At 45.7% G+C, this 26,683-nt stretch overlaps 1 protein-coding gene across 4 annotated transcripts in view; it reads left to right on the top strand.

The window, feature by feature from the left end:
* Positions 1–10,653, top strand: part of LOC139278726 (diacylglycerol O-acyltransferase 1-like) — a 247,479-nt gene extending 236,826 nt beyond the window's left edge. For all 4 annotated transcript variants that reach the window (XM_070897803.1, XM_070897804.1, XM_070897805.1 and 1 more), the window contains 2 exons: positions 404–466; positions 9,888–10,653. In XM_070897803.1, coding sequence (XP_070753904.1) covers positions 404–466; positions 9,888–10,043 — 219 coding nt within the window. In that variant the 3' untranslated portion in view covers positions 10,044–10,653. The remainder of the gene's footprint in view (positions 1–403; positions 467–9,887) is intronic.
* The last annotated feature ends 16,030 nt before the right edge of the window (positions 10,654–26,683 follow it).

Below are 26,683 nucleotides of genomic sequence, written 5' to 3' on the forward strand. Positions count from 1 at the left end.
ATCCACCCTGTTTGTTACATCCTCGAAGAACGGCAGCAAATTTATCAAACATGACTTGCCCTTCATAAATCCATACTGGGGTCGGAAGCTCATCTCGGGCTCAGCACAACACTAAGGTTGCGAACAATCTGGCTCAGCTTCATACTGTTGCCAGGGATGGAAACGGTGGCCAGGGAAAGGAATTTGAGGCAGTGACTGAAGACAAAGGCTTTGGTCTTCCCAGTATTCAATAAACTTATTAAAATCTGTATTAGTGATTCTACCAGTAAGAACTGATTTGAGGTTAGTATAAAACTGCCTTTTCTAATTGTCTGTGTTTTTTGGGCTAAATGAAATACAACTCATTTCTTTTATTTCTTATGCAGTAAATAAATATAACATTTACACATTTCTCCTGGTGCAGTATCTGCTCGCAGCACCTCTTCAGATGTTCCGCATGTGGCTGTTTATATTGATGCTGCTGCAGGTAAGGCTGCATAACCTGTGTCTTTTGTTTGCAGTCAATATATGTTATACACTATTTTAGCAAAGATCAGTAATTTCCTATCGTATGTTTTATATTTAAACAGGAGGCGACCAGTCTGGTTTCATTCCAGGTGAATCTGGCGGGGTTTGCTCACCAGTAACAGAACCTACTGGATTATTCTTCCATTAAAATAAATGAAGGGAAAATCCAGCGGGTTTGCTGGGGGCAGGTGAATCTCCCTATCAGATTCTCCATTCTGAGCTCTGCCAATTTAAAGCCCAGGCAGTAAATATAAAAATCTAGCACTAAAAGACTATTTTTGTCAAATAAAAGATTGGGGCATGGTAGTGTATTGATTATGTTACCGATCTAGTAATTGAGAGACCCGCACTAATAATCCAGAGATTGTGAGGTGGCATCCCACCATGGCAGTTTGAAGATTTGATTTAAATAAAATAAACTTAGCAAAAGTGACCATGAAGTTGTCAATTGTCATAAAATAATTCTAGAGCCCCTGGATATCTAGGGACTTACAGGGGAGGATTAAGAAAAAAAGGGACGCTTATGTCACATATCAATGGCTAAATACTTTAGAATCTTTAGAGGAATATAGAAAGTTAAGAGCAAAATTAAAAAGGGTATTAGGAATGCTAAGAGAGAGCTCGAGAAATTCTTGGCCAGTAAAATTAAGGAAAACCCCAAGATGTTCTATAAATATATTAAGAGTAAGAGGGTAACTAAGGAAAGGGTTGGGCCTATTAGAGATCATGAGGGTAATCTTTGTGTGGTGGCGCAAGATATTGGTAGGGTTCTTAACGAATACTTTGCATCTGTTTTCACAAACGAAAGAGGTAATGCAGATACTGCTACAGAGGAGGAGTGTAATATTCTTGATGAAATAAATATAGTGAGAGAGGAAGTATTAAGGGGTTTAGCAGCATTGAAAGTAGATAAGTCCCCAGGCCCAGATGAAATGCATCCCATCTGTTGAGGGAAGTAAAAGAGGAAATAGCAGAGGCCTTGACCATCATTTTCCAGGCCTCTTTGGATCTGGGCATGGTGCCGGAGGATTGGAGGACTGCTAATGTAGTACCCTTGTTTAAGAAGGGAAAAAGGGATAGGCCGAGTAATTACATACCTGTCAGCCTAACCTCAGTGGTGGGAAAATTATTGGAAAAATTCCTGAAGGACAGGATAAATCTGCATTTGGATAGGCAAGGATTAATTAGGGACAGTCAGCATGGATTTGTTAAGGGAAGATCGTGTTTGACTAACCTGATTGAATTTTTTGAGGAGGTAACCAAGAGAGTCGATGAGGGTAGTGCGTACAATGTAGTGTATATGGACTTTAGCAAGGCTTTTGATAAGGTCCCACATGGTAGACTGGTCATGAAGGTTAAAGCCCATGGGATCCAGGGCAAAGTGGCAAGTTGGATCCAAAATTGGCTTGGAGGTAGGAAGCAAAGGGTAATGATTGATGGATGCTTTTGTGACTGGAAGGATGTTTCCAGTGGGGTTCCGCAGTGCTCAGTATTGGGTCCCTTGCTTTTTGTGGTATATATCAACGATTTAGATTTGAATATAGGGAGTATGATTAAGAAGTTTGCAGATGACACTAAAATTGGCTGTGTGGTTCATAATGAAGAGGAAAGTCATAGGCTGCAGGAGGATATCAATCTACTGGTTAGGTGGGCAGAGCAGTAGCAAATGGAATTTAATTCAGAGAAGTGTGAGGTGATGCACTTTGTGTAGCGTCTCTGCACTGTATTATAAAGTCACACGAGGCATATACTGCAGACAAGGTCACTCATGACCTGCACCTTTATTCCCTGGACCAAGGAGTGCTGAGCCTGCGTGGAACCTCCCTTTAAGTACCTGGCTGACCAAGTGAGGAATGTCTCCCACAGGTTCACCCCCTGTGGTCAAGGTGTGTATTTCATAGTTGTATACAGTGTACAGTGTTGTTACATATTGGTTACAGTTATGTGAAGGTTACAAACATGACATCACCTCCCCCCGAATGTCTTTGGGTCAAAGATTGAGTCTTTCAGGCGGTCGACGCTCTCTCGTGGAGCGCCGCAGTTGTGGTGGTTGAGCCGTGGCATGCGTCTCTGTCGCCTGAGTTGGTTCCGGCCTGTCCAGGCTGGCCGCAGGGACTGTGCATGCTGTTGAATGTCCTTGTTGCTCGTTCACTGGCAGTGGTGTGGTTGACATCCCATGGTCTATCTCAGTGTCCATGCTGAACCTTTTCTTTACCTGGTCCAGATGTTTGTGGCATATCTGCCCATTATGTAGTCTGACCACTATGACCCTATTCCCCTCATTGCCTATTACAGTGCCCTCAAGCCACTTGGGTCCCAATGCGTGATTGAGAACGAATACAGGGTCATTGATTTCTATGCATCTCCCCGCTGAGTTGCGATCATGGCACTCGATTTGGGACTGGCGCTTGCCCTCAGCAATGTCCGACAGAGCAGGATGAATGAGGGACAGCCGCGTTTTAAGCGTGCGTTTCATGAGTAGTTCCACGGGCGGGACTCCCGTGAGCGAATGTGGGCGGGATCTATAGGCCAGCAGGAGGCGCGATAGGCAGTACTGAAGAGAGGGTCCTTGAATCCGGAACATGCCCTGTTTTATGATTTGAACGACACATTCCGCCTGGCCATTGGAAGCCGGCATGAACGGCGCTGTCCTGACATGTTTGATACCATTACCTGACATAAACTCCTGGAATTCATAGCTAGTAAAGCACGGGCCATTGTCGCTAACTAGGGTGCCTGGCAAGCCGTGGGTTGCAAATACCGTGCGCAGACTCTCCACAGTGGTGGATGTCGTGCACGAGCTCAAAAAGATGCACTCGATCCATTTCGAGTATGCATCGACAGCAATCAGGAACATTTTTCCCATAAATGGGCCTGCGTAGTCTACATGAATGCGTGACCATGGCTTGGTGGGCCAGGGCCACGGGCTGAGGAGGGCCACCCTAGGGGCATTTCCCAGCTGAGCACACGTCGTGCACCTGCGAACAGTGTTCCAGGTCTGAGTCAATTTCCGGCCACATGTGACCGGGCAATAGTCTTCATTAGCACGATGCCTGGATGCTCGCTATGGAGTTCCCTGATGAAAGCTTCCCTTTCTTTCTGGGGCATGACTACCCGGCTGCCCCATTGTAGGCAGTCGGCTTGGATGGAGAGCTCGTCCATTCGTCTGTGAAACCGTCTGACCTCCTCGGGGCGCGCTCCGTGTGCGGGCGCCCAATCCCCAGTTAGGACACATTTCTTTATCAGTGACAGGAGGAGATCTCTGTTGGTCCAGATTTTGATCTGGCGGGCTGTGATGGGGGAGCCTGCGGTGTCGAAAGCCTCAACGGCCATGACCTTCTCCGCGCTTTGCTGCGACGCCCCCTCAGTGGTCGCCAGTGGGAGCCTGCCGAGTGCATCAGCACAATTTTCGGTGCCTGGCCGGTGCCGTATGGTGTAATCATACGCAGCCAGTGTGAGAGCCCATCGCTGTATGCGAGCTGACGCATTGGCATTGACAGCCTTGCTGTCGGACAACAGGGATGTTAACGGCTTGTGGTCCGTTTCTAACTCGATCCTTCTGCCAAAAAGGAACTGGTGCATCTTTTTTACCCCATAGACACATGCGAGTGCTTCCTTTTCAACCATCCCATATCCCCGTTCTGCCTGGGAAAGTGACCTGGAGGCATAGGCCACAGGTTGAAGTTGGCCCTCATCAGTACTCTGCTGCAACACACATCCAACCCCATAGGATGATGCATCACACATAAAAACCAGTTTCTTACAGGGGTTGTACAAGGTCAACAGCTTATTAGAACAAAGCAGGTTCCACGCCCGATTGAAAGCCCGTTCTTGACAGTCCCCCCAAAACCATTCGCAACCCTTACGCAAGAGCACGTGTAGTGGTGCCAACAATGTACTTAAGTTCGGCAGAAAGTTCCCGAAGTAGTTTAAGAGTCCTAGGAATGAGCGCAACTCCGATGTGTTGCCGGGCTGGGGCGCACGATGGATCGCCTCCGTTTTGGATTCGGTGGGCTGGATCCTGTCTGCGGCAACCCTCCTGCCCAAAAACTCGACCTCAGGGTCCAAAAACATACACTTGGGCTTCTTTAGTCGCAAGCCTACTCAGTCCAGTCGGCATAGCACCTACTCCAGGTTGTGGAGGTGTTCCTCGGTGTCTCAACCCGTGATTAGGATGTCATCTTGGAATACGATTGTGCCAGGAATGGATTTTAGCAAGCTTTCCATGTTCCTCTGGAAGATAGCGGCCGCTGAACGAATGCCAAACGGACACCTGTTGTAAACAAATAGCCCCTTGTGCGTAGTGATGGTGGTTAGTAGCTTGGATTCTTCGGCCAGTTCCTGAGTCATGTAGGCTGAAGTGAGGTCCAACTTGGTGAACAGCTTGCCACCTGCCAGCATGGCAAAAAGGTCCACCGCTCTCAGAAGCAAGTATTGGTCCTGTAGTGACACTCGGTTGATGGTGGCCTTGTAGTCGCCACAAATCCTGATCGAGCCATCCGCTTTAAGGACAGGGATGATGGGGCTTGCCCAGTCACTGAATTCAACAGGCAACCTGTCCAACTCACTCTCAATTTTCTCACGCATCACATACGGCACGGCTCTGGCTTTGTGGTGCACTGGTCTGGCGTCCGGGGTGATGCGTATCACTACATTGGTGCCCTTGAAAGTCCCGACCCCAGCTTGAAATAGTGATTCGAATTTCTGTCGGACCTGTGAGCATGAACTTTGCTCCACAGATGAAATGGCGTGCACATCCCCCCATTTCCAGTTCATCTCAGCTAGCCAGCTCCTCCCTAAAAGCACGGGACCATTCCCCGGGACAATCCAGAGTGGCAGCCGGTTCTCTGATCCATTATGTGTGACCATCAAATTTGCACTGCCGAGCACTGGGATGATCTCTTTGGTGTACGTTCGTAATTGCGTCTCAATGCGTTCTAGTTTGGGTCTGCTAGCTTTGAGTGGCCATAGTCTTTCGAATTGTTGGACACCTCATAAGTGATTGGCTAGCTCCTGTGTCCAGCTCCATGCGTACCGGGATGCCATTTAATAGAACTTTCATCATCATAGGCGGCGTTTTAGTGTATGAGCTGTGGATGTCTGCCTCGTGAACCCACTGGACTTCAGCATCCATGGCTGTGCCCCAAGCATCCAACTGCCTTGCAGACTCTTCGTCTGGTTCCTCTGCCTCGTAAACTAACCTCGCTACGGCTTTCCTGCACATTCTGGCCAAATGTCCCTTGAAATGGCAGGTTCTGCAGATAAATTGTTGAACCTTGCAGGTTTTCGCATTGTGTCTGCCCCCGCATCTCCAGCATGAGCTGAGATTGTTGTGGACAAAGGGACTGTTACCAGGCATTCCTCTCTGATTGTCTCTTTGATTACTCCTTATCACTCTGTTGCTGTGTGTCAATGATCCCATCCCGGGAAGCATTGTCCCTTGTGATAGTGTGAATTGCCAATCCTCCTGCCATTGTCTCTGTTGCTGTCGCACCCTGGAATCTGTTGCTGCCTGGGCGGTGTCGAATTGCCTTTGCCTGCCTGCCTGGGTGGTGTCGCATTGCCCTTGCCTGACTGCAGGGTTCTGTATCGCTTTTACAACATTAACTCCCTGGTTCATCGCCACGTTGAAACCAGGGCTGCGTGCGTAAATTATCTTGGTCTCCTCTTCCCCTGCCAAGAAGGTCTGAGCTATCAAAGCTGCCCTTTCCAAAGTCAAATCCTTGGTCTCAATAAGCTTCCTGAAAATCCCGGCATGACCAATGCCCTCAATGAAGAAATCCCTTAACATCTCCCCCCTGCAGGCATCTGTGAACTTATAGAGGCTGGCCAAACGCCGAAGGTCCGCAACGAAGTCCGGTATGCTTTGTCCCTCCCGCCGTCTGTGTGAATAGAATCGGTGTCGGGCCATGTGTACGCTGCTCGCCGATTTGAGGTGCTCACCGATCAGTTTACTAAGCTCCTCAAAGGTTTTGTCCGCCGGCTTCTCAGGTGCGAGCAGGTTTTTCATCAGTGCATACGTCTTAGGCCCACAGCTGGTCAGTAGGTACGCCCTTCGCTTGTCGGCTGCTGCCTCTCCCAGCCAGTCCTTCGTGACAAAGCTCTGCTGGAGCCTCTCAACGAAATCGTCCCAGTCCTCACCAACACAGTATCTTTCATCTGTGCTACCGGTGGCCATTCTCGTGAGTCGTTGATTCCCGTTTCCCGTCGCCAAATGTAGAGTCTCTGCACTGTATTATAAAGTCACACGAGGCATATACTGCAGACAAGGTCACTCATGACCTGCACCTTTATTCCCTGGACCAACGAGTGCTGAGCCTGCGTGGAACCTCCCTTTAAGTACCTGGCTGACCAGGTGAGGAGTGTCTCCCACAAGTTCACCCCCTGTGGTCAAGGTGTGTATTTCACAGTTGTATACAGTGTACAGTGTTGTTACATATTGGTTACAGTTATGTGAAGGTTACAAACATGACACTTTGGGAGGGCTAATAAGGAAAGGGTTTACACATTAAGCGGTAGGCCACTTAATAGTGTAGATGAACAAAGGGACCTTGGAGTGCTTGTTCACAGGTTCCTGAAAGTAGGTCAGGTGGAAAAGATGGTTAAGAAGGCATACGGAATGCTTGCCTTTATCGGCCGAAGCATAGAATATAAGAGCAGGGAGGTTATGCTTAAATTGTATAATACTTTGGTTAGGCCACAGCTGGAGTACTGCATGCAGTTCTGGTCGCCGTATAATAGGAAAGACGTGATTGCACTAGCGAGGTTGCAGAGGAGATTTACAAGGATGCTGCCTGGAATGGAGAATCTTAGTTATGAGGACAGATTGGATAGACTGGGTTTGATCTCATTGGAACAGAGGAAGTTGAGAGGAGACCTCATCGAGGTGTACAAAATATTGAGGGGCCTGGACATAACGGATAGTAAGGGTCTATTTCCATTGGTGGAGGGGGCTATTACGAGGGGGCATAGTTTTAATGTGGTTGGTGAAAGGTTCAGAGGAGATGTGAGGGGGGGGGCTTCTTTACGCAGAGGGTTATGGGGATCTGGAACTCGCTGCCCGGAAGAGTGGTGGATGCAGAAACCCTCACCACTTTTAAGAGATGGTTGGATGGGCACTTAAAGTGCCGTAACCTGCAGGGTTACAGACCTAGAGCTAGTAATTGGGATTAGATTGGATGACCTTTTGTTGGACGGCACAGATGTAATGATAAGTACTGCAGGGAATAGAATACGGCCAGGGTGATCTCCTGGACTAGTTTCGATCGCCTGGATGGGTCGGAGAGGAATTTTCCCAGATTTTTTTTCTCCCTAAATTGGCCTGGGTTTTTTATCTGGTTTTTGCCTCTCCCAGGAGATCACATGGCTCAGGTTGGGGTGGAGTGTAGATGTTTTTTGTATAAGGGGTGTTGTAGTTGTGTGGGGCGGACAGGTTGGGATGGGTGCTCTTTGTCTTTCCGTCATTGTTCATAGGTTTATATGTAACCTTTAGGGCTGCTGACCAAGGGCCGTGCGGCTCTGTGTCGGCTGGCGCAGACACGATGGGCCGAAATGGCCTCCTTCTGCGCTGTAAATTTCTAAAAACCAAGCTGTTTCACTAATGTCCTTTAGGGAAGGAAACTTGTCATCTTTACCTGATCTGGAGTACATGTGACTCCAGATCCACACCAATGTGTTTGACTGCCCTCTGAAGTAGCCTGGCAAACCATTCAGTTGTATCAAATTGCAACTGTGGGTGAGCAATAAATGCCAGCCTTACCTGTGATGCCCACATCCCACGAATGAATACAATGAGGTGTATTAATCCAGTTTTGTCAACCAATGTCAGCATCAAGCAATCACAAGTTAAAGTATAGAAACATGAGTTAGGTCCAGAGCTTCAACAGTGTGCCTAAACTCCATCCTCAGATGCACCATCAAGACATTTTCATTTCCTACACCATATTTTGTTATTGCCTCTGTGAGTGAGATTGCCCAATTAGTGCCAATGCAGGCTCATTTGTGTTGAAGGCCTGAATCCACTTAGAAGTAAGGTGAGCCTGCCAAAACATATCAACTATATAAACCCCTTACAGGCAGTAGAGAGCACAAAAAGGATACCATTTATGGAAACTTAGTAAGTGGGGGGAGGAATTACATGTGATGCTGACAAATGTATTGCAATACATTTCAGATTACAAATTGTAACTAAAAATGGTAAATTTGATATCAAAACAAAAGTTGCATTAAAAAAATCATGACATGTGAAGTAGATACTCATTCAGATTATATTCCACATGCCAGCAATGAGTGATCTATCTGTTTAAAGTATATATCCATAAAAACTTTATTACTTGGGGGACTGGGTGGCGCAGTGGGTTCGACACCGGATTCAAATTTAGGTCGATCTGATTCAATGAAATTCTTTCCTGCCTGCTGTCTGTAAGGGCCCCATGTGAAATTAATTTGGGCAGTCTCTTGGTAGTATGGCCCCACAGTGCAAAACTTCCTCACTTGGTGCCATTGCCACTAAGGTGATAATCTAACTCAGAAAAGTAGCATGAGAGCTCATATGGGAAATTGAGAATGTCACACAGCTTTAGTAGCAGTTGCTTTTCTGAGGTTGGGCACATTGATGGGACAGAGTTGAGAGCTTTTTTTTAAAACATTTGTTCACGGGATGTGGCCAATTCTGGCAAGACTATCCATAGTGGCTCTGAAATAATGATGGTGGCTTTCTTGAACCACTGCAGTCCTTGTCCGATGGTGCTCCTATCATTGTGTTAGGTAGGACATTCCAGGATATTGACCCAGTAACAAAGAAGGAAAGGTGGTAAATGTCCAAGTCAGGACTCTGAATGTGTGGCTTAGAGGAGAACCTGGAGGTGATGTTGTTCTCATGATATTGCTACTCTTGTTCTTCTCGGTGGTAGAGATTTTAGAGGAGAGAGGTGTTGTCAAAGTAAGCTTGATGAGGTGCTGCAGTGTATCCTATAAAGAGTACATACTGCAGCGACATGAGTAGTGGTGGAGGGGTTTGATATTGAGTCCAGTGGCAGGGGAGCTGATCGAGCGATCTGCTCTGTCCTGGATGGTATCACGCACTCATCCAGGTGAGTGGTGAGTATTCCATCACACTTCTAACTTGAGCCTTGTAGATGCCGCACCTGAAAGAGTTTAATTTACCAGTGCTACACTTTTGTAGCATAAAATACATATTAAAATATAATTTTTAAACTGTATCTTTAAAACTGAGCTAAGAAAATGTTGTGATGATCTGTGGCTGTATACTTTAACCTCCATAGGTTACTGCAGTTGTGATACTGGCTGCTTTTCATGGGGCTTTGTTTCTAGTTGTTTCCAAACTTCTTTGCTAATGTTTAATTTGTTTTGTCCCCCAGGTTCCCACTGCATGGTTTCTAAGTAAACATTTAAGAGGATTCTATGGAAATGCAATTGTGTGGATTTGCATTATTTTAGGCCCTCCTTTGGTAATGTATATGTATATCCACGATTATTATATGTTTCAACATCTTAAAGCAAATGAACAGAATTAAATTTTTTTCTGTTTTATTTTATTCTCCATGCAAGCTTTTCCCATTTCCATTTCCAGATGGCAGGTCAGGCCAGCTTGATTTTCTCCATCTCATGTTGATGATTCTTGCTGATGGTGTTAAGGTGCCTGGTTTAAATGGGAAGAGTTGGACCATATCAGTCAACACCCCGACCCTTTACTAACCCGAGTAAAGTAGGATGCTCTTTTTGTGTGAAATTGCAACCATATCCCAGCTGAGAATTGCAGCTAAATTTGAACTGCAGACTACCCTGGGATTGTTATGCATTCCCACTTGACCTTCCTGGTCACCCCCAAGAAATTATAATTGAATTTACCTATTAATTGACCATGTTTATACCTAAAGAATGCCCAATATATTTTATTTATTTTCCTCTTACTTATAATATAACTTGCCCAACCTATTTTAAATGGAGTGCACAATTCATATAGTGGTCTTGAAGATATACTTAACATAACTGATGCTTGAGAATTTTTCTGAAAACCTTGTTTGTAATTATAATTTACTAGCATATGAAACAGAATACAATTCTAATTGTATCCATTCATTTCAGTAGTTCTGCCAGTAAATGTTTTCTGATTTTTACTGCCTTTTCTCCACCAATATTTTAACAAACTAAATAGAATAAACAGATAAATCAATTTCCCTTTCAAAGTGTTTTGAAATAATGTCTCTCTTGAGGTCGAGCAGCAGTAGCAGCTCAGGAAGAGTAACCAACCACACCAGGAATTTTAGCAGAAGTCATTTAACTGACACTACAGATAGCAACACAGACTTATATACAAGATACAAAATGTGAAATGGAAAGCTGATATTTTACAAATATTGTGAAACATCAAAATCTACCCCAGTAAACTGGGATAGATGAGAGGCTTCTTTGAAGTAGAGAATAGTTACAAAAGCAGTAAGATAAGCAATATATTAATTAAATTAAAAAACTGAGCTAATATAGTAGGGTAGTTTCATACTTAGTTTAGCAGTTAGTGGATATTTTTAGTAATCTAAAAAGGTGCATTTCTTTACAATATAGCTGATCCTAAATTTGAAGCAAGATGCCAAGTACAATTAACCATGAAATTAGAAACATTACTTCATATACCATTCTTCTGTTTCAAGAAACATAAATCCAATTCCTCCCTTTACTGCTTAATCAGAGAGGGACAGTGAATGCTTTACCAACATATATCACAACTTTCATTTACAACGTTTTACTTTCCATCTGCTCTCAAACAATTCTCTCAGTCCATGACTCCTTCAGAAGCTGCTCTTGTCAAATTCCCTTGGTCTATTCCCCCAGCTCAACCTGCTTTAGGTAATTTCAGTAAGATAAGCAATATTCCCAAGCACCAACATCACACACATCACACAGACAAAGGATGCCTGAAGACTATTGCCTGGGAACATTGGTTTTCACAAATACAAAGTCATTCAGAATAATTACTGTTTTAAAACATTCAAAATCATTTTCTACCATGGTCCATGCTTAATACATTTGGATCATTTTAATGGAGATCAGGGTTAAGGGCAGAATATAAGGAGGAAGGCACAAAAGTAGTGTTCCAGTGGTGTGGTTCTGTGCCACCGCTGGTAAGTTAGTGCTAAAAGGATGTACTGCAAGTTATTAATGTTTTGTTCATTTAGTTGTCTGCACACTTTTTGCAGGGTTGTGTATATTCTAGAGACATTATAGGCTGGAATTTTAATTTGGAGGCAGGTAGGGAGCAGGGTGCTGCAATGCGGTCAGGAAACCCGGGAGAACACGATCCTCTCGGGCTATGCAAAATTTAACGGCAGGGCCTGATTAACATTTTGAATTTCTGTTTCCTGCCTGCAGCCAGCCAGATGGAAAGGCCTGTGGCGCTAGGGATGGGGGGAGGGGTCAGACGTCCGAGGATTTTTGGAAGAGTCAGGGACTGCAGATCTTTGGAGGGGTCGGGGGGCTGGAGGTTGAAAGGGGAGTCGAGGGCTACATGTCGGAGCCCGGAGGGGAGGATTGGAGATCATAGGCCTCGTTGAGGAGGGGTTTGGAGTCCTCGGGGAGGAGATCAGGGGGAGATTGGAAAGGTACAGGGGTGTCCGATCGTGGGGGTTTGGCGAGGCAGGAATGTTAGATCCAGCAGGTACATGGAAAGGCATTTATATCCTCGAACCAGCAGGCCTCGCCTTCCTTTAGTTGGCGGGTTCCCCAAGGCCTGGGAGACCTGGCTAGCCAGAGTTAAATTTAAAATGAGGCACGCAGCCTCATTATAATATTTAAACTCCGTTAAAACCGGAAGTGGGCGGGCTGGAGGCAACTTGGGTCAGGATTCAGATTTTTAACTCTTTACTTTCCCACCCGACCCCAACCCACCTATTTTTTTTAGGTTAAAATTCCTCCCATAGAAGCAGTACTTTCACGGATTAGTAGCCACTGGAGAGAAATTTCAGTTGCTACATTTAAAAGGAATGCTCAGTAATAAAGCTCCGTATCATTCTTAAATTTAAAGTGTTCTTAAACACAGCCTTTATTTTTTTCCCATCAATCATATTTTTCTGTCATTAAGAGCAGAAATAATAATAATAATAAAATATTCTTAGATGGGTATCTGGATATTTCAATAGCTTAATTGGTGCACTGTCCTTTCATTTCTGGAATCTGGGTTTGAATTCAGCCCAGGCTGATGAGGTGAACATTTCTTCCATCTGCTGACTCTACCTGAAACGAGTTTGAACAGTCTGAACTCAGACCTCTCTATAGCTCTGCTGTGCCAAAGCTTCTGTTTGCAGATGATCTTCAGTTCCCTTTTTCTGCCTAAAAATAGGTACTTTGTCTGCTGCTGGACAACAGAAGGGCAATGTGTTCACTGATCTGTATTCTGTTGATCCTCGGGCAGGTTTCCAGCTAATTCTTGGGTTCCCTTTAATAATAACTGACAGTAATAGCTTACAGTAGATTTTTGTCAATTTAAAATGTTTGGGCAGGATCTAGTCACAAATATTGGAGTGAATTTTAAACCCCAAAAAATGGGTTGGGTGAGATGTTAAAATTGAAAAAAATCTCCAACCCAATCTGCCCGATTCCATATTTAATGGATATGGAACAAGGGCGGGTAACCAACCCGCTCCTATTTAAATATTTTAATGTGGCTGGCAGCCTCAGATTCAACCTGTTTTACATGTTTAACCCTGACCAGCCACGTTTCCCAGACCTCAGGAAACCTAGCAGCTCAAGGGAGGTGAGGACGGCTTTGTGGAAAAGGTAAATTTATTTACAACATTGCTTGTGGACCAGGAGGAACAGGAGTGTTTCCTCCCAGCCACCCAAGCTTACCTTCTTCCCTTGGATTGGAACTCCTAATAAAAGACCCACTGATTGGATGTGCCCAATCCCCATCGGGATGAGTCAGACACCCCCCCTCCCCACTACCGGGGTCAGGGATCGGACACCCAGCTTTCCACTAGCAGCTGCAGACTCCTTATTGGCAGCAGCAGACTGCTCCCCGCCCGACAGGGGGCCAAGCCTGCCAAGGAGGCTGATTTCTGGGCGGGAATCCACAGCGGGTGAGGAAACCGGAGCCCCACCCCCTCGCTGCTTAACAAACTCAACCCTGTCAATATCAGGGCCAGTGTTTCACATCAATTAGGTGCTTAGAGTTGCAATTTTTTTTAATTAGTACAATTTTTAGCTGCTGATTGATGTCAGCATCTAAATGTAACATTTCTTCGGCGACCCACAGAGCCTTTATGGTCAGCAAGAAAGTGGAGTTGAGGCCAAGATCAGATCAGGCATAATCTTATCGAATGGCGGAGCAGGTTGGAGGGGCCAAATGGCCTACTCTTGCTCCTATTTCTTATATTCTTATGTTCGTAAGATGCGCAATGCCCATTTCTGGTGCTTTCCTTCCATTCAGGATATCAACATCTGTCAACCTTGATCAAAACTCATCTCGAGAGCTATTGAAAATAAATTGTGGCTTCCAGGAGTCTTAAACTAGATTCATTCTAGCACTGAGAGACCTTGGGATCCAGATCAATCAATAGACCAGAGAGCAAAGTACTAATCGGAAGAGATTTGATGTGCCTCCACTCCTCAGTGGGCCACATAGTTGGGGAGAATGTGTTGATTGAGAGACTTTGTATTTTACAATGTCCTGCAGTACTGATCATTTAGGTGTGGCCCAGCATCCAAGAGTGCTTCGAGACCGACATTGGCAAACGGCTATTGCCAATTGACCAGGTCATCATTATGTAACCCAGTTTCCACAACTGTGCTGCAAAACAGCATCAACTTATACCAAGCAATAGTTTTTCCACTGTTGTAGCTTTTGATTTCAACTCATTGGGCCCAAGTTCCCCAAGAGTTGCTCCGTTTTTTTTGGAGCAACTAGATTTTTTTGGTGTAACTTAAAAATCGCAATTCTCCCCATTTAATTTGCTCTAGTGTAAGTGAGTTAGTTAGGTTTTTGTTTCGTTTATTCTTTTTTCAAAAGGGGGCGTTACCAGCCACTTACGCCTGTATTGGCTATTTAAGCAAGTTTAGCCAGCTAAAAGTTACTCCAAACTATCTTAGGCCAGCGTATGAGGCCACTTGTGTCTGCTCTGAAAAACCTTGCGGTGAATTAAGAAATCAGTGCAATGCAGGTAGCCAGAGATGGGGGAGGGAAATGAGAGGATTTTGCAAAGCACTAAACACCTTCACAACTACATTAAAGAAGCATAAAAACCATCATCAATAATCAATGAAAAATAAATCAATTACTAAAAAATAAAAAGTCCTACCTCGCCGACTGCAGCACGCACCGGCAAGCCCTTCGGCCAGGGCTAGGGGCGGGAGGCTCGCAAGGCCCAGTGCAGATCAGGGACTCGCCGTTACTACTGCAGCACATCGAGGCTCTCCAACTCTCAAACAACTCAAGAACGAGAACAACCAACTAAAAGCTGCCCGGATGCGGCCCGAGTTGGTGGCTCTCCCCCCGATCCACGTCTCGAAGCTATCGATGACCAAGGAGGGGAAGGTGGAGAACCTCCAGCAGATCAGTGCTCGGGTCTGAGTGGTGGACATCTCGCACCAAGCCCCAGGTTCTGCGCCCACAGAGGGAAGAGGCAGTCCGACGGCTCAACTGGAACAGACGGCAGACTCTGGCAGCTCAGCGACAGCATCGAGCGCATCAAGGATGAAGTGGACCGAGTGTCTGTACAGCGAGTTGGGGCCCAGGTCCAGCTCCTGCGCCTACTCCCCCGAGCTCCTCCAGCTCCTGCTCCTGCTCCCCCGGGCTCCCTGGCAAGCTTTCCTATGCACACACCGCACACACACTGAAGTGGAGTATAAGTGAGCGCGAGAAGGCAGCGGCCGGCCTGTGCGGCAGGCCACTTGGCCCGGAATAGGGACGGCGAACATCGGGTCATCCCTTCGGCCAGGGATAGGGGCGGCGAGCATTGGGACACGCTGGGAGGGTGAAGAGCGACTGCGCAAGCACGCAGACTCCACTGCACATGCGCACAGCTGCCGGCACTGTTTTCAGCGCAGGGTTGTAGCTCCGCCCCCCCACTGTGATTGCCATGCCACGGCAAGCCCTATGACGGTCCACAGAGCGGGGAGAATAAGGAGCTACATTTTTGGCACCATTTTAGAAGCAGAAAGTCAGCGCACCTCGGGTAAGTACGTCGGAAAAAGGGGTTGGGGAAATTTGGCCCATTGTCTCAGGCTTCTGAGCTGTTGAAACTGGTGGATTTGGACAGTAGGCCACGACATTCGTGTAAGTTCATATTAACCAACTGTAGACAAGCTTCAAAGAATCATATCCCTGCTACACCAACCATGGGGCTTCCAATTGGACCCATGTTGATAGTAATAGAATCTCATGTGGCAGCAGATCACCTCCCCACTATTTCTCTCACAATTATGCATGCAACTGTAAACCTAAAAGTGAAAGAAAATAACACATCAAGGGACTAAAAAGTGTCAGACATGTTATTTAATTTGAATAACTACTCATTACCTTTTCCATCATGTGTTAGTGGAACTGAAAAGTCAGATCACAAGCTGTATGCTTTGTTACTATCATGTTCAAAGTAATAAAGTTAATTCAAAGTCCACATTACAAACTAATTTATTTAAAAATCGACTAAATATATAAAACGATAAATATGTAAAATTGGAAACACTATATTTCAAAGAAGTACTTTAACAAATAAATTTCAAATGCTAAGTAAGATATTAAATATATCCCAGACTTATGGGTTTTAAATAGACTGTGGCAAATAAACATAACTTTCTATATTTTACACTGGACTTCTTTCACAACACAATTTCTAAATTTGCAGACGACACCAAATTGGGGGAATAGTCAATACTGAAGAGGATTGCAGCAAATTACAAGATATTTGCAGATTGGGCATAGAATTGGCAAATGAATTGCAATGTAAGTAAGTGAGGTATTGCCTTTTGGTAAGATAAAGAAATAGGGCTTGGAAAAGAAGAATCTAAATGGAGTAGAAGAGCAAAGGGATCTGGGAGTACAAATACAAAAACACTAAAAGTAGCGATGCAGGTTAATAAGACCAGAAAGAACAAACCAACATTAGGGTTTATTGCTGGAGCGATAGAACTGAAAAGTAGGGAAGTTATGCTAAACTTGTATTGAACATTGGTTAGACTTAGAGTACTGCGTACAGTTTGGCATATTATAAAAAGGATATAGATGTTATGTATTTAACCCCTTGTAACCTGCATCACACTTGTCCACCAGAGGGCCTACCTGTTGGAGTCCCAAGGGATCCCAGCATCCCTTGGGAGTACAGTATATAAACAGGCCACCCACGAGGTACCTGCACTCTGAAACTACAATAAAGGAGCTAAGGTCACACTTGCTCATTACACACAGTACTCGGTCTGACCATTTATTATGGGTATAACAATTGGCGATGAGATAACAAACCACGCGAAAATGCAAAGAATAGTCGGCATCCTGGAGAATTTCTCGGAGGGGAACGATTGGGAGGCCTTCATGGAGAGGCTCGACCAATACTTCGTAGCTAATGAGCTGGAAGGGGACGAGAACGTGACCAAACGAAGGGCGATCCTCCTAACTGTCTGTGGGGCCACAACCTATGGCCTCATGAAGAATCTCCTGGCCCCGGCTAAACCAACAGAGAAATCCTACAAAGAACTGTGTATGCTGGTCCGGGAGCATCTAAATCCTAAGGAAAGTGTTTTAATGGTGAGATATCGGTTCTACACATGTCAACGATTGGAGGGCCAGGAAGTGGCAAGCAACATCGCCGAACTAAGGCACCTTGCAGGACATTGTGAGTTTGAGGGATTCCTAGAACAAATGCTCAGAGACTTTTTTGTACTGGGCATCGGACATGAGACAATCCTTCACAAACTGTTGACTGTAGAAACTCCGAATCGGAGTAAAGCCATAACAATAGCCCAAGTATTTATGTCCACCAGCAACAATACCAAGCAGATTTCGCAGAACAAAGAAGTTTTGGCCAGTACTGTGCATAAAGTAATGTCGGTTTTGAGCAGAAATGTACAGGGCAGCATGTACACGCCTGGCTGCTGTGGTCCGACCTCAATTGACCCAGAGTCTGCCATCATCTGTTAATGTGAGGCAGTTAACACCCTGTTGGCGCTGCGGGGGTGATCATCGAGCCCATCATTGCCGCTTTAAGCACTATGCGTGCAATGGCTGCAGAACAATGGGATACCTCCAACGAATGTGCAGGCAAGCTGCAAACCCTGCAAACCAGAGGAAGATCGGTCCACAGTGGATCAGACGGAATTGGAAACCCGTACAGAGGAGGCAGAGGGTTACACACGTTCACGACGAAATTCCCACCAATAATGTTGAAAGTTGAACTAAACTGTATTCCAGTGTCTATGGAGCTGGACACGAGGGCAAGTCAGTCCATAATGAGTAAAATGACCTTCGACAGGCTGTGGGGGAAGAAGGCACACAGGCCCAAGCTCAGCCCCATTCACACAAAGCTAAGGACTTATACAAAGGAACTAATCCCAGTAATTGGCAGTACTGAAGTCAAAGTCTCCTATAAAGGAGCAGTACACGAACTCCCGCTGTGGATTGTGCCAGGGGATGGCCCCACGTTATTTGGCAGAAGCTGGCTGGGGAAAATCCGCTGGAACTGGGACGGCATCCAAGCGCTTTCATCAGTTGACGACACCGAATGTACCCAGGTTCTAAGCAAGTTCCCATCATTATTCGAGCCAGGCATTTGGAAGTTTCTCTGGGGCGAAAGTGCAGATCCATTTGGTTCCCGGTACGCGACCCATCCACCACAAGGCTCAGGCGGTATTGTACATGATGCATGAAAAAGTGGAAATTGAGCTAGACAGGTTGCAACGTGAAGGCATCATTGTGCCGGTGGAGTTCAACGACTGGGCCAGTCCGATTGTTCCGGTACTCAAGGAGCACAGTACAGTTAGAATTTGCGGTGACTATAAAGTAACAATTAACTGTCTTCCGCTGCAGGACCAGTACCGGCTACCCAAGGCAGACGACCTATTTGTGACCCTGGCTGGAGAGAAGATGTTCACCAAGCTGGACCTGACCTTGGCCTACATGATGCAGGAGCTGGAGGAGTCTTCAAAAGGCCTCACCTGCATCAACACACACAAGGGTCTGTTTATTTACAACCGGTGCCCGTTCCGGATTTGGTCGACTGCAGCGATCTTCCAGCGCAACATGGAAAGCCTGCTAAAGTTGGTTCCTTGAACAGTGGTCATCCAGGACAACATATTGGCTACAGGTCGGGACACCATGGAGCACTTGAAGAACCTGGAGGAGGTTCTTAGTCGGTTGAAATGCGTGGGGCTCAGGTTGAAATGCTCGAAGTGTGTTTTCCTAGCACAGGGCGTCAAATTCTTAGGAAGGAGGATCGCAGAAGACGGCATCAGACCCACCGACGCCAAGATGGAGGCCATCAAGAACACACCGTGACCACGGAACATAATGGAGCTGCGGTCGTTTCTGGGGCTCCTTAACTACTTTGATAATTTCCTACCTAGGTTAAGCACCCTGCTAGAACCCCTGCATGCGCTACTGCGCAAGGGAGACGACTGGGTATGGGAGAATTCACAAGAGGCTGCCTTTAAAAAAGCCAGAAATTTACTGTGTTCTAACAAATGGCTTGTCCTGTATAACCCACGTAAATGACTAGTGTTAGCTTGCAATGTGTCGTCATATGGGGTCGGGTGTGTGTTACAACAGGCTAATGAATTGGGAATTTTGCAACCAGTTGCATATGCATCCAGTAGTTTGTCCAAGGCCGAAAGGGCCTACAGCATGGTTGAAAAAGAGGCTCTGGTGTGCGTTTACGGGGTAAAAAAAATGCACCACTTGTTTGGCATCAAGTTCGAGCTTGAAACAGACCACAAGCCGCTCATATCGCTATTCTCGGAGAGCAAAGGGATCAATACCAACGCATCCAAAGATGGGCGCTCATGCTATCGGCATACAACTATGTAATTCGCCACTGACCGGGCACAGAGAACTGCGCAGATGCTCTTAGTCGGCTACCATTGCCCACCATAGGGGTGGAAATGACACAGCCAGCGGACTTGCTTATGGTCATGGAGGCATTTGAGAACGAGAAATCCCCTGTTACGGCCTGGACCAGCCAGGATTTTACTGTACCTGGTAAAAAAACTATGTCCTCCGTGGGAGCTAGTCCAGTGTCCCAGTGGAGATGCAGGAAGCGATTAAGCCATTCCACAGATGCAAAGATGAGCTGTCCCTGCAGGTGGACTGTCTCTTGTGGGGCAATCGTGTGGTCTTGCCCAAGAAAGGCAGAGACACATTTATTGGGGAACTACACAGCACCCAGCCAGGCATCGTAATGATCAAAGCCATAGCCAGATCCCATGTGTAACGCTTGCTCTCAGTTGAGCAATGCACCCAGAGAGGCACCACTAAGTTTATGATCCTGGCCATCCAAACCGTGGTTGAGGATCCATGTAGACTATGCAGGCCCATTCCTAGGCAAAATGTTTTTGGTTGTCGTGGATGCTTACTCAAAGTGGATTGAATGTGCAATAATGTCTGGAAGCACGTCCACTGCCACCATTGAAAGTCTAAGAGCTATGTTTGCCACGCATGGCCTGCCCAATGTCCTAGTCAGCGACAATGGGCCGTGCTTCACAAGTGCCGAATTCAAAGAGTTCAGGATCTGCAACAGGATCAAACATGTCACATCTGCTTCGTTCAAGCCCGCATCCAACCGCCAGGCAGAACGGGCAGTCCAGACCATCAAGCAAAGCTTGAAACGCATGTCAGAAGGCTCCCTGCAGACCCGGTTGTCCCGAGTACTGCTCAGCTACCGCACCAGACCCCACTTACTCACAGGGATTCCCCCAGCCGAGCTGCTCATGGAAAGGGCGCTTAAAACAAGGCTCTCCCTGGTCCATCCTGATCTACACGATCACTTGGAGGACAAGCGGCATCAACAGAGTGTGTACCATGACCGCGCAAACTTGTCACTCGATGTGGAGATTTGTGTTTGTGCTCAATTATGGACATGGTTGCAAATGGCTCGCTGGCACGGTCACAGCCAAAGAGGGGTGTAGGGTGTTTCAGGTCAAACTGACCAATGGACACATGCACAGAAAATACTTGGACCAAATTAAACTGCAGTTCACCAATAGCCACGTACAACCTGAAGAGGACACCACCAACTTTGACCTTCCAACACAGAAGTGGCAACTGACATCACAGTTGACCACGAAACAGAACTCATCATCTCCAGCAGCCCAGCAAAGCCGGCTGCCCAACAGCCCAATGAAGAACTGACCAACCCAACCACACCAACATTTGTACCGAGACGATCGACAAAGGAGACAAAGCCCCAGATTGTCTCACCTTGTAAATAAGTGTTTGTTGACTTCACAGGGGAGTGATGTTATGTATTTAACCCCTTGTAACCTGCATCACACCTGTCCACCAGAGGGCCTACCTGTTGGAGTCCCAAGGGATCCCAGCATCCCTTGGGAGTACAGTATATAAGCAGGTCATCCACGAGGTACCTGCACTCTGGAACTACAATAAAGGAGCTAAGGTCACACTTGCTCATTACACACAGTACTTGGTCTGACTATTTATTATGAGTATTAATAATAGAGGTACTGGAGAGGATACAAAAAGGATTTACAAGGATGATACCAGAACTGCGAAGTTATACCTATCAGGAAAACTTGAAAGGCGGGTGCTCTTTTCTCTTGAAAAGAGAAGACTTGAGGGGTGACCTAATAGAGGTCTTCAAAATTATGAAAGGTTTTGTTGGAGTAAACATAGGGAGAGTGTTTCCATTTGTGGGTATGGGCAAAGCTAGAGGCCATCAATGTAAGATAATCACCAAGAAATCAAATAGCGAATTCAGAAGAAACTTCTTTACCCAGAGAGCGGTGAGAATGTGGAACTCAATAACACGGTGAGTAGTTGAGGCGAATAGTATTGACGCATTTAAGGGAAAGCTAGGTAAGCATATGAGGGAAAAGCAGGTTATGCTGTTAGAGTTAGATGAGGATGGATGGGAACAGGCTCGAATGCAGCATAAATGTTGGCTTGGACTGGTTGGGCATAATGACCTGTTTCTGTGCTGTATAGTCTACCGTAATTCTATGTAATAAGAGTAGCTTTCAACTTACTGGGCTGGATTTTTGGCTCATTTGCGCCCTGGCGAGGCGTTAAATGCTGTTTTTGCGCGTTATGCCAGGTGTCCAGGATTTACTACCCAGCCGGAAGATTCGGCTATTGGTTTGCACCGGTGCAAAAATTTAATGCCCCGCCCTCCGTTTTTAGCCTGATGATGACGTCAATCATCGTACAACGCTGTGCAAGCAACCAGGATGGAACATTCGGCCTTAAAGCCTCATTTAATGCCCACCCCAGGAAACGCCTGAAAGAACCAGGCGGTCCGAGGGTGCGCCAAGCGGTATTGGCAGAATTTTAAAATGGAGGGATGAGAATCCTACATTGCAGGTCATATTTGTTATATATGTAAGCCTGTAAATACCTTGTTTAACTACGAGAGGGCTCATCCCCTAGAGTCCCAAGGGATCCCACAATCCATTGGGAGCACCTGTACTTAAGGAGGCCTCATAGGCTGGAGAGGCACTGTGGAGACCTGCAATAAAAGACTAAGGTCACACTTTACTTTTGAGCTAACAGTATCTGGTCAGACTCTTTATTCATATACTACAATATTGACTGCAACGGTCGCGCACATAATGCTGCATGAAGCTCCAACTTGCAAACTTCACTTTTATCTGCCATTACAGTGCCCTTACAACTTCAGTGAGAAAATTTAATGGGGGCATTACTAGTTCATCAGCGTATCATGCTCCATGCTATTGCCAGGCGGTGTCAAGCTAGACGAAGGCTTCTTAGCCATGTCGGCCCACGGATGATGAGAGGCTGAAGTCGTCCGGGGAGGAAGGCTTATCCTGGAAAGGTTTACAGGCACCAACGCTCAGACCTCTAGCTGTCTGAGAAGCAGTGTATGAGAAGGCTGCGCTTCCGAAAGGAGATATGCCATCTCCTACAGTCAGATCGATGCCTGCACTGCTCTGGAGGCAGTCTACAATACTCCCCTGAACAGGTATCCGAATTCATTGTGATGTGCTGCATTTTGCACAGTTTGGCCATCATAAGGTGCCAGGCATTGCCAGTGGGGATTGCATGCCCACCTCAGGAGGAGGACAACAAAGAGGAGCCTGGCGAGGCCCCCATTGGATAGTCACCCCATTCGCGGGGCAGCGTGGAGATGCTGCTGGACCAACACTCGCACATTGCCAGCTCGTAATGGATCGGCTCTCCTAAATGGAGGAAACTGAGGGATGGAGCTAATACTGGACACGCTATGTGCCCCATAAAGGCACATCTCCAGTGAACATTGGAATGATGCACAAGACACCAATGGCAAATGATGAGTCATAAATGTTACTGCAACAAAATCACAAAAATACCCCCCACCAAAATAAAACTATATACAAGATTATGTTGCAGGGCACTAAACAACAATGAAACTTCTTTACTGCCGCAAGTTTTGGCCCGGGCGCACAAAGTCCGTTGTGTAATGCCTGACTTAACGCCAACGCTCCTCCAACTTACATTTTCGCCGAAACTTGCAGTCGGAGGTGCAAACTATTTTCAGGCGCTAACTTTAACGCCCCGCCGCGATTAATACCCTAAAATCCAAAAATCCAGACCAATATTAGGTTTCAACAGATGTTGGTTGGGCTGTAAGAGGGAGCACTCTGCAGAAATAGTACATGTCCTGGGACATAAGAAAGCATGAAATGACAAAAGCCATTTAGCCCACGAAGATGTTTCCTTCCATTGATCATATATCATTCACTTTATCCTGAGTTGTATACAAAAACTTAATCTCCTGAGGGAAGATTCTGTAAAGTTTCTTTACCTTTTGCAAAGGTAAATTGTGTGAATAAAGAAAACTGCCCAATGCTGTAACATTGCCAGGAGATTGGGCTCCCCTTCTGGAGGGCTTACACAACAAGACTCCCATCCAAGAATACTGTAGGATAAACCTATACAGGGAGGGGCAGGTGACAATGAGGAAAAATTGAAAAACAACCATCACCCATCCCAGCTGCCACAAGAATAGTAACACACCCTAGACAAGGTTAGGCAGTCTCAAAGCAACCCTAACTAGCTACCACTCCACTGTTGCCACTGCCAACAAGAGCCTGACCTTCAAGTGTGTAGGACTGCTACACAGTACTATGCCAAAAGACTTATTGTATCAATGTGTGATACTCTAAATATCATGCAAGCAAAAATGTGACAACTGGTAGCAGTGAAACAGAACCTAAAGGTAACAAATGGGGGACATAATCAACAAAAGAACCCATAGCCCCTGATAATCAAGATACAAACCCCATCAGGCACACAACTTTACTATTGCATGGTAAAGTACAGTATATAAAAAAAGTAGCTTTACAAAGTATATTTATTTCCTGATCATTAATAACATACAGGAGCCCATATAGCTTCTGGGTGTCCTTTCCTGCCCATCCAACATTATGATCAGGCAACGATCCATTGTTTATCCAAATGATGAAGACAGGGATATTCATTTTGTGCGGGAAACTGATTTAGCACTTTGTTGAGTGTAAAGAGATCAAGACCACATTCTCTTAGTATAGTCTATGTAAACAAATCAGTAAAAACAGATTAATTTTTACTAAACATGAATTGTGCCTTTCTAAAACAATTCCATTTTAAACTTTTAAATTACTGAATTTGATTTTTTAATATTCATATTTCATCAAACTCGAGAAACTGTAATTTCTTAAAGGAGACTAATCTCAAACTCTATCAATGGCTCAGCATATACATGCAATGTAGCACTGGGTCTCGGAGAGCAGGAAGATCCTTATGCTCACGGGATGCTCGTCAAGGCTCACACATGAAGAATGGTGGTACCGAAAGCTAACAGTTGATTCTGGAACATACCCTGTCACGAATCACCATCTCCAGCCGACAAAAATTGAAGGGGACAAGACGTTGATTGATCTTAGAGACATTATTTGGTTAAATGTAACCTAATGAGGTATGCATGGGGTAAAAACAACAGGATTCCAAACCAGGTCATCCTTGAATTGACAAGATTAGAAACTGAGCTCAATGTGACTGGTGGTTTTATTGAGTGGACTGCCCAGGTCACAGATGTTAATGATCATACTCAGCTCAACAAATAAACAGAATAAATACAGAATGTAACTACTGAAGGATCTACCTCACTAAACAGATTCTGGAAACAACCTAACTGCACAACTAAGTAAATCAGCATTTGGAGCTTGTGAGTTACTCTGAGGAATTCACTGTGTGAGTTGAAATACCCCTCAGGGGTCTCTAGATAGGCCAAACATTAATACAAAATCCATTTACTGAGAAGGTCATCCTGGTGTATAGTAGCCAGGAGTCACATAGCACAGCATTCCCTTTGAGTAACATTTTGATTTATTGCAAGCCTGAGAAACAGAGCAAGGTCACTTCAGGAGTGGGTCTTCAGAATATTATGGAAACACATGAGATGGACATCAAAGCTAATAGATGGAGTACATTGATATATTGTGTGCCTGGAGCACAAGATTACAGTTAAAGATTTGGAAGTCCCTGTGTATTTGAAAAATACATTCAAAAAGCAATCCAGCAACAGCCACATAAAGAGGAACCTTGCTGTTGCTAGCAGCTTGTGTTACACGTTACCTGAACTTGCAGAGTCTCAATGAGGTGAATTTTCTGGGGGATCTGTGGGTGCGATCAGTGGCAGGTTGGGTGGAAAACTTTTTTTGACAGTGGGTCAGGACCCTGCTGCTACACACCTTTACCAAATATCGCGTCTGCCAGCACTGAGCAGACCCGACACGCAGTAGCAAGGAAAGCAATTAAAATCATTAGTGGCTTGTTTACAGCAGCTGTACAATGCTTTTTTCCCAGCTTTTAAAATTTGACAGGTTGCCCACCGGTTTCCTGCTGTGACCTCGTCTGTGATGCTGAGGCAGGGGGTCATTGACCATTGTTTCAGCTGATGAATTAACAATTTCAAATGCCAAGTCAAAGCTCCCAGCTGATTGAGAAATGTTCCCTTAGCCACTAGGCTCTCTAAACTGCATTTCCACTACAAATTCAGAATGCTGCAAATCTTTACACAAGTCTCCATCCAGTCTGACCTCATTATCTCTCCCACCATTAACAGATTGCTTCTGTTATCTCTACTTCACCTGCCATCTATTCCATCAGTATCGGTGCACTTTATACTCACTCACCTTGGTCCTCCGAATCTCACTACAACCTGCTCGAACAGCAGCAGCTCCAACAACACCAATCTTCTCCACAATCAACTGATGCTGCACAGGACACAAGGCATTAGTACCCAACCACATAGTTGTCCAGGGATGGCCTCGCCATAGCCAGATTTACTTCACTTGACACTGTACACCTTGGCTGCCACATGATGGATCCGGTTGGCACCATCCCACATCAACACCATAAAGCATCCCTACAATGCACAAGTTATTCCTTTCACACTCATCACCATTGTGGAGGATACTGTTACGTCTCCATTCACTGCGACTCATTAAGCCACTTCCAAAGGTGCACACAAATCTGCCCAAGAGTGCAAAGTGTTGAAAATAAAGGTTTACATGAACATTGGATAAAAGCTAAAAGGGGGTGGGGTGGGGTGCTCGTGAGATGGGAATGTGATAATCTAGATAGAGAGGGATAGGTGGAGGTGCAAGGTAAGTTGATGTGAGTAAGGATGTGCAGGAGTAGGGTAGGGAAGGCAGAGTGATGGGGAAGTGATGAGAGGCACACAGAATGAGATTGTGTGGCTTTTACTAACATTTTGTGATCTACTGAGACTATTGAAATGATTGTGGCACTGCACCCAGGACCTCCTGACCACATCCCTGCTTATGCCCTCCTGTGCAATGTACAGCCAGGCTGTGTTGATCTCCTGGGGAGGTCTTCTCTGCCATGGAAAGGGAAGAGAACCTCCCTGTGAGCTGTGACTCCCTCCATAAGCATGTAGAGGGAGTCATGGGAGAGCCTGGGTGCAGCGCTGTACCTCTGTGCAGTGCTCGTCAGTATTTA

The sequence above is a fragment of the Pristiophorus japonicus genome, chromosome 13 (genome assembly GCF_044704955.1).
Source record: "Pristiophorus japonicus isolate sPriJap1 chromosome 13, sPriJap1.hap1, whole genome shotgun sequence".
Classification (NCBI taxonomy): domain Eukaryota; kingdom Metazoa; phylum Chordata; class Chondrichthyes; family Pristiophoridae; genus Pristiophorus; species Pristiophorus japonicus.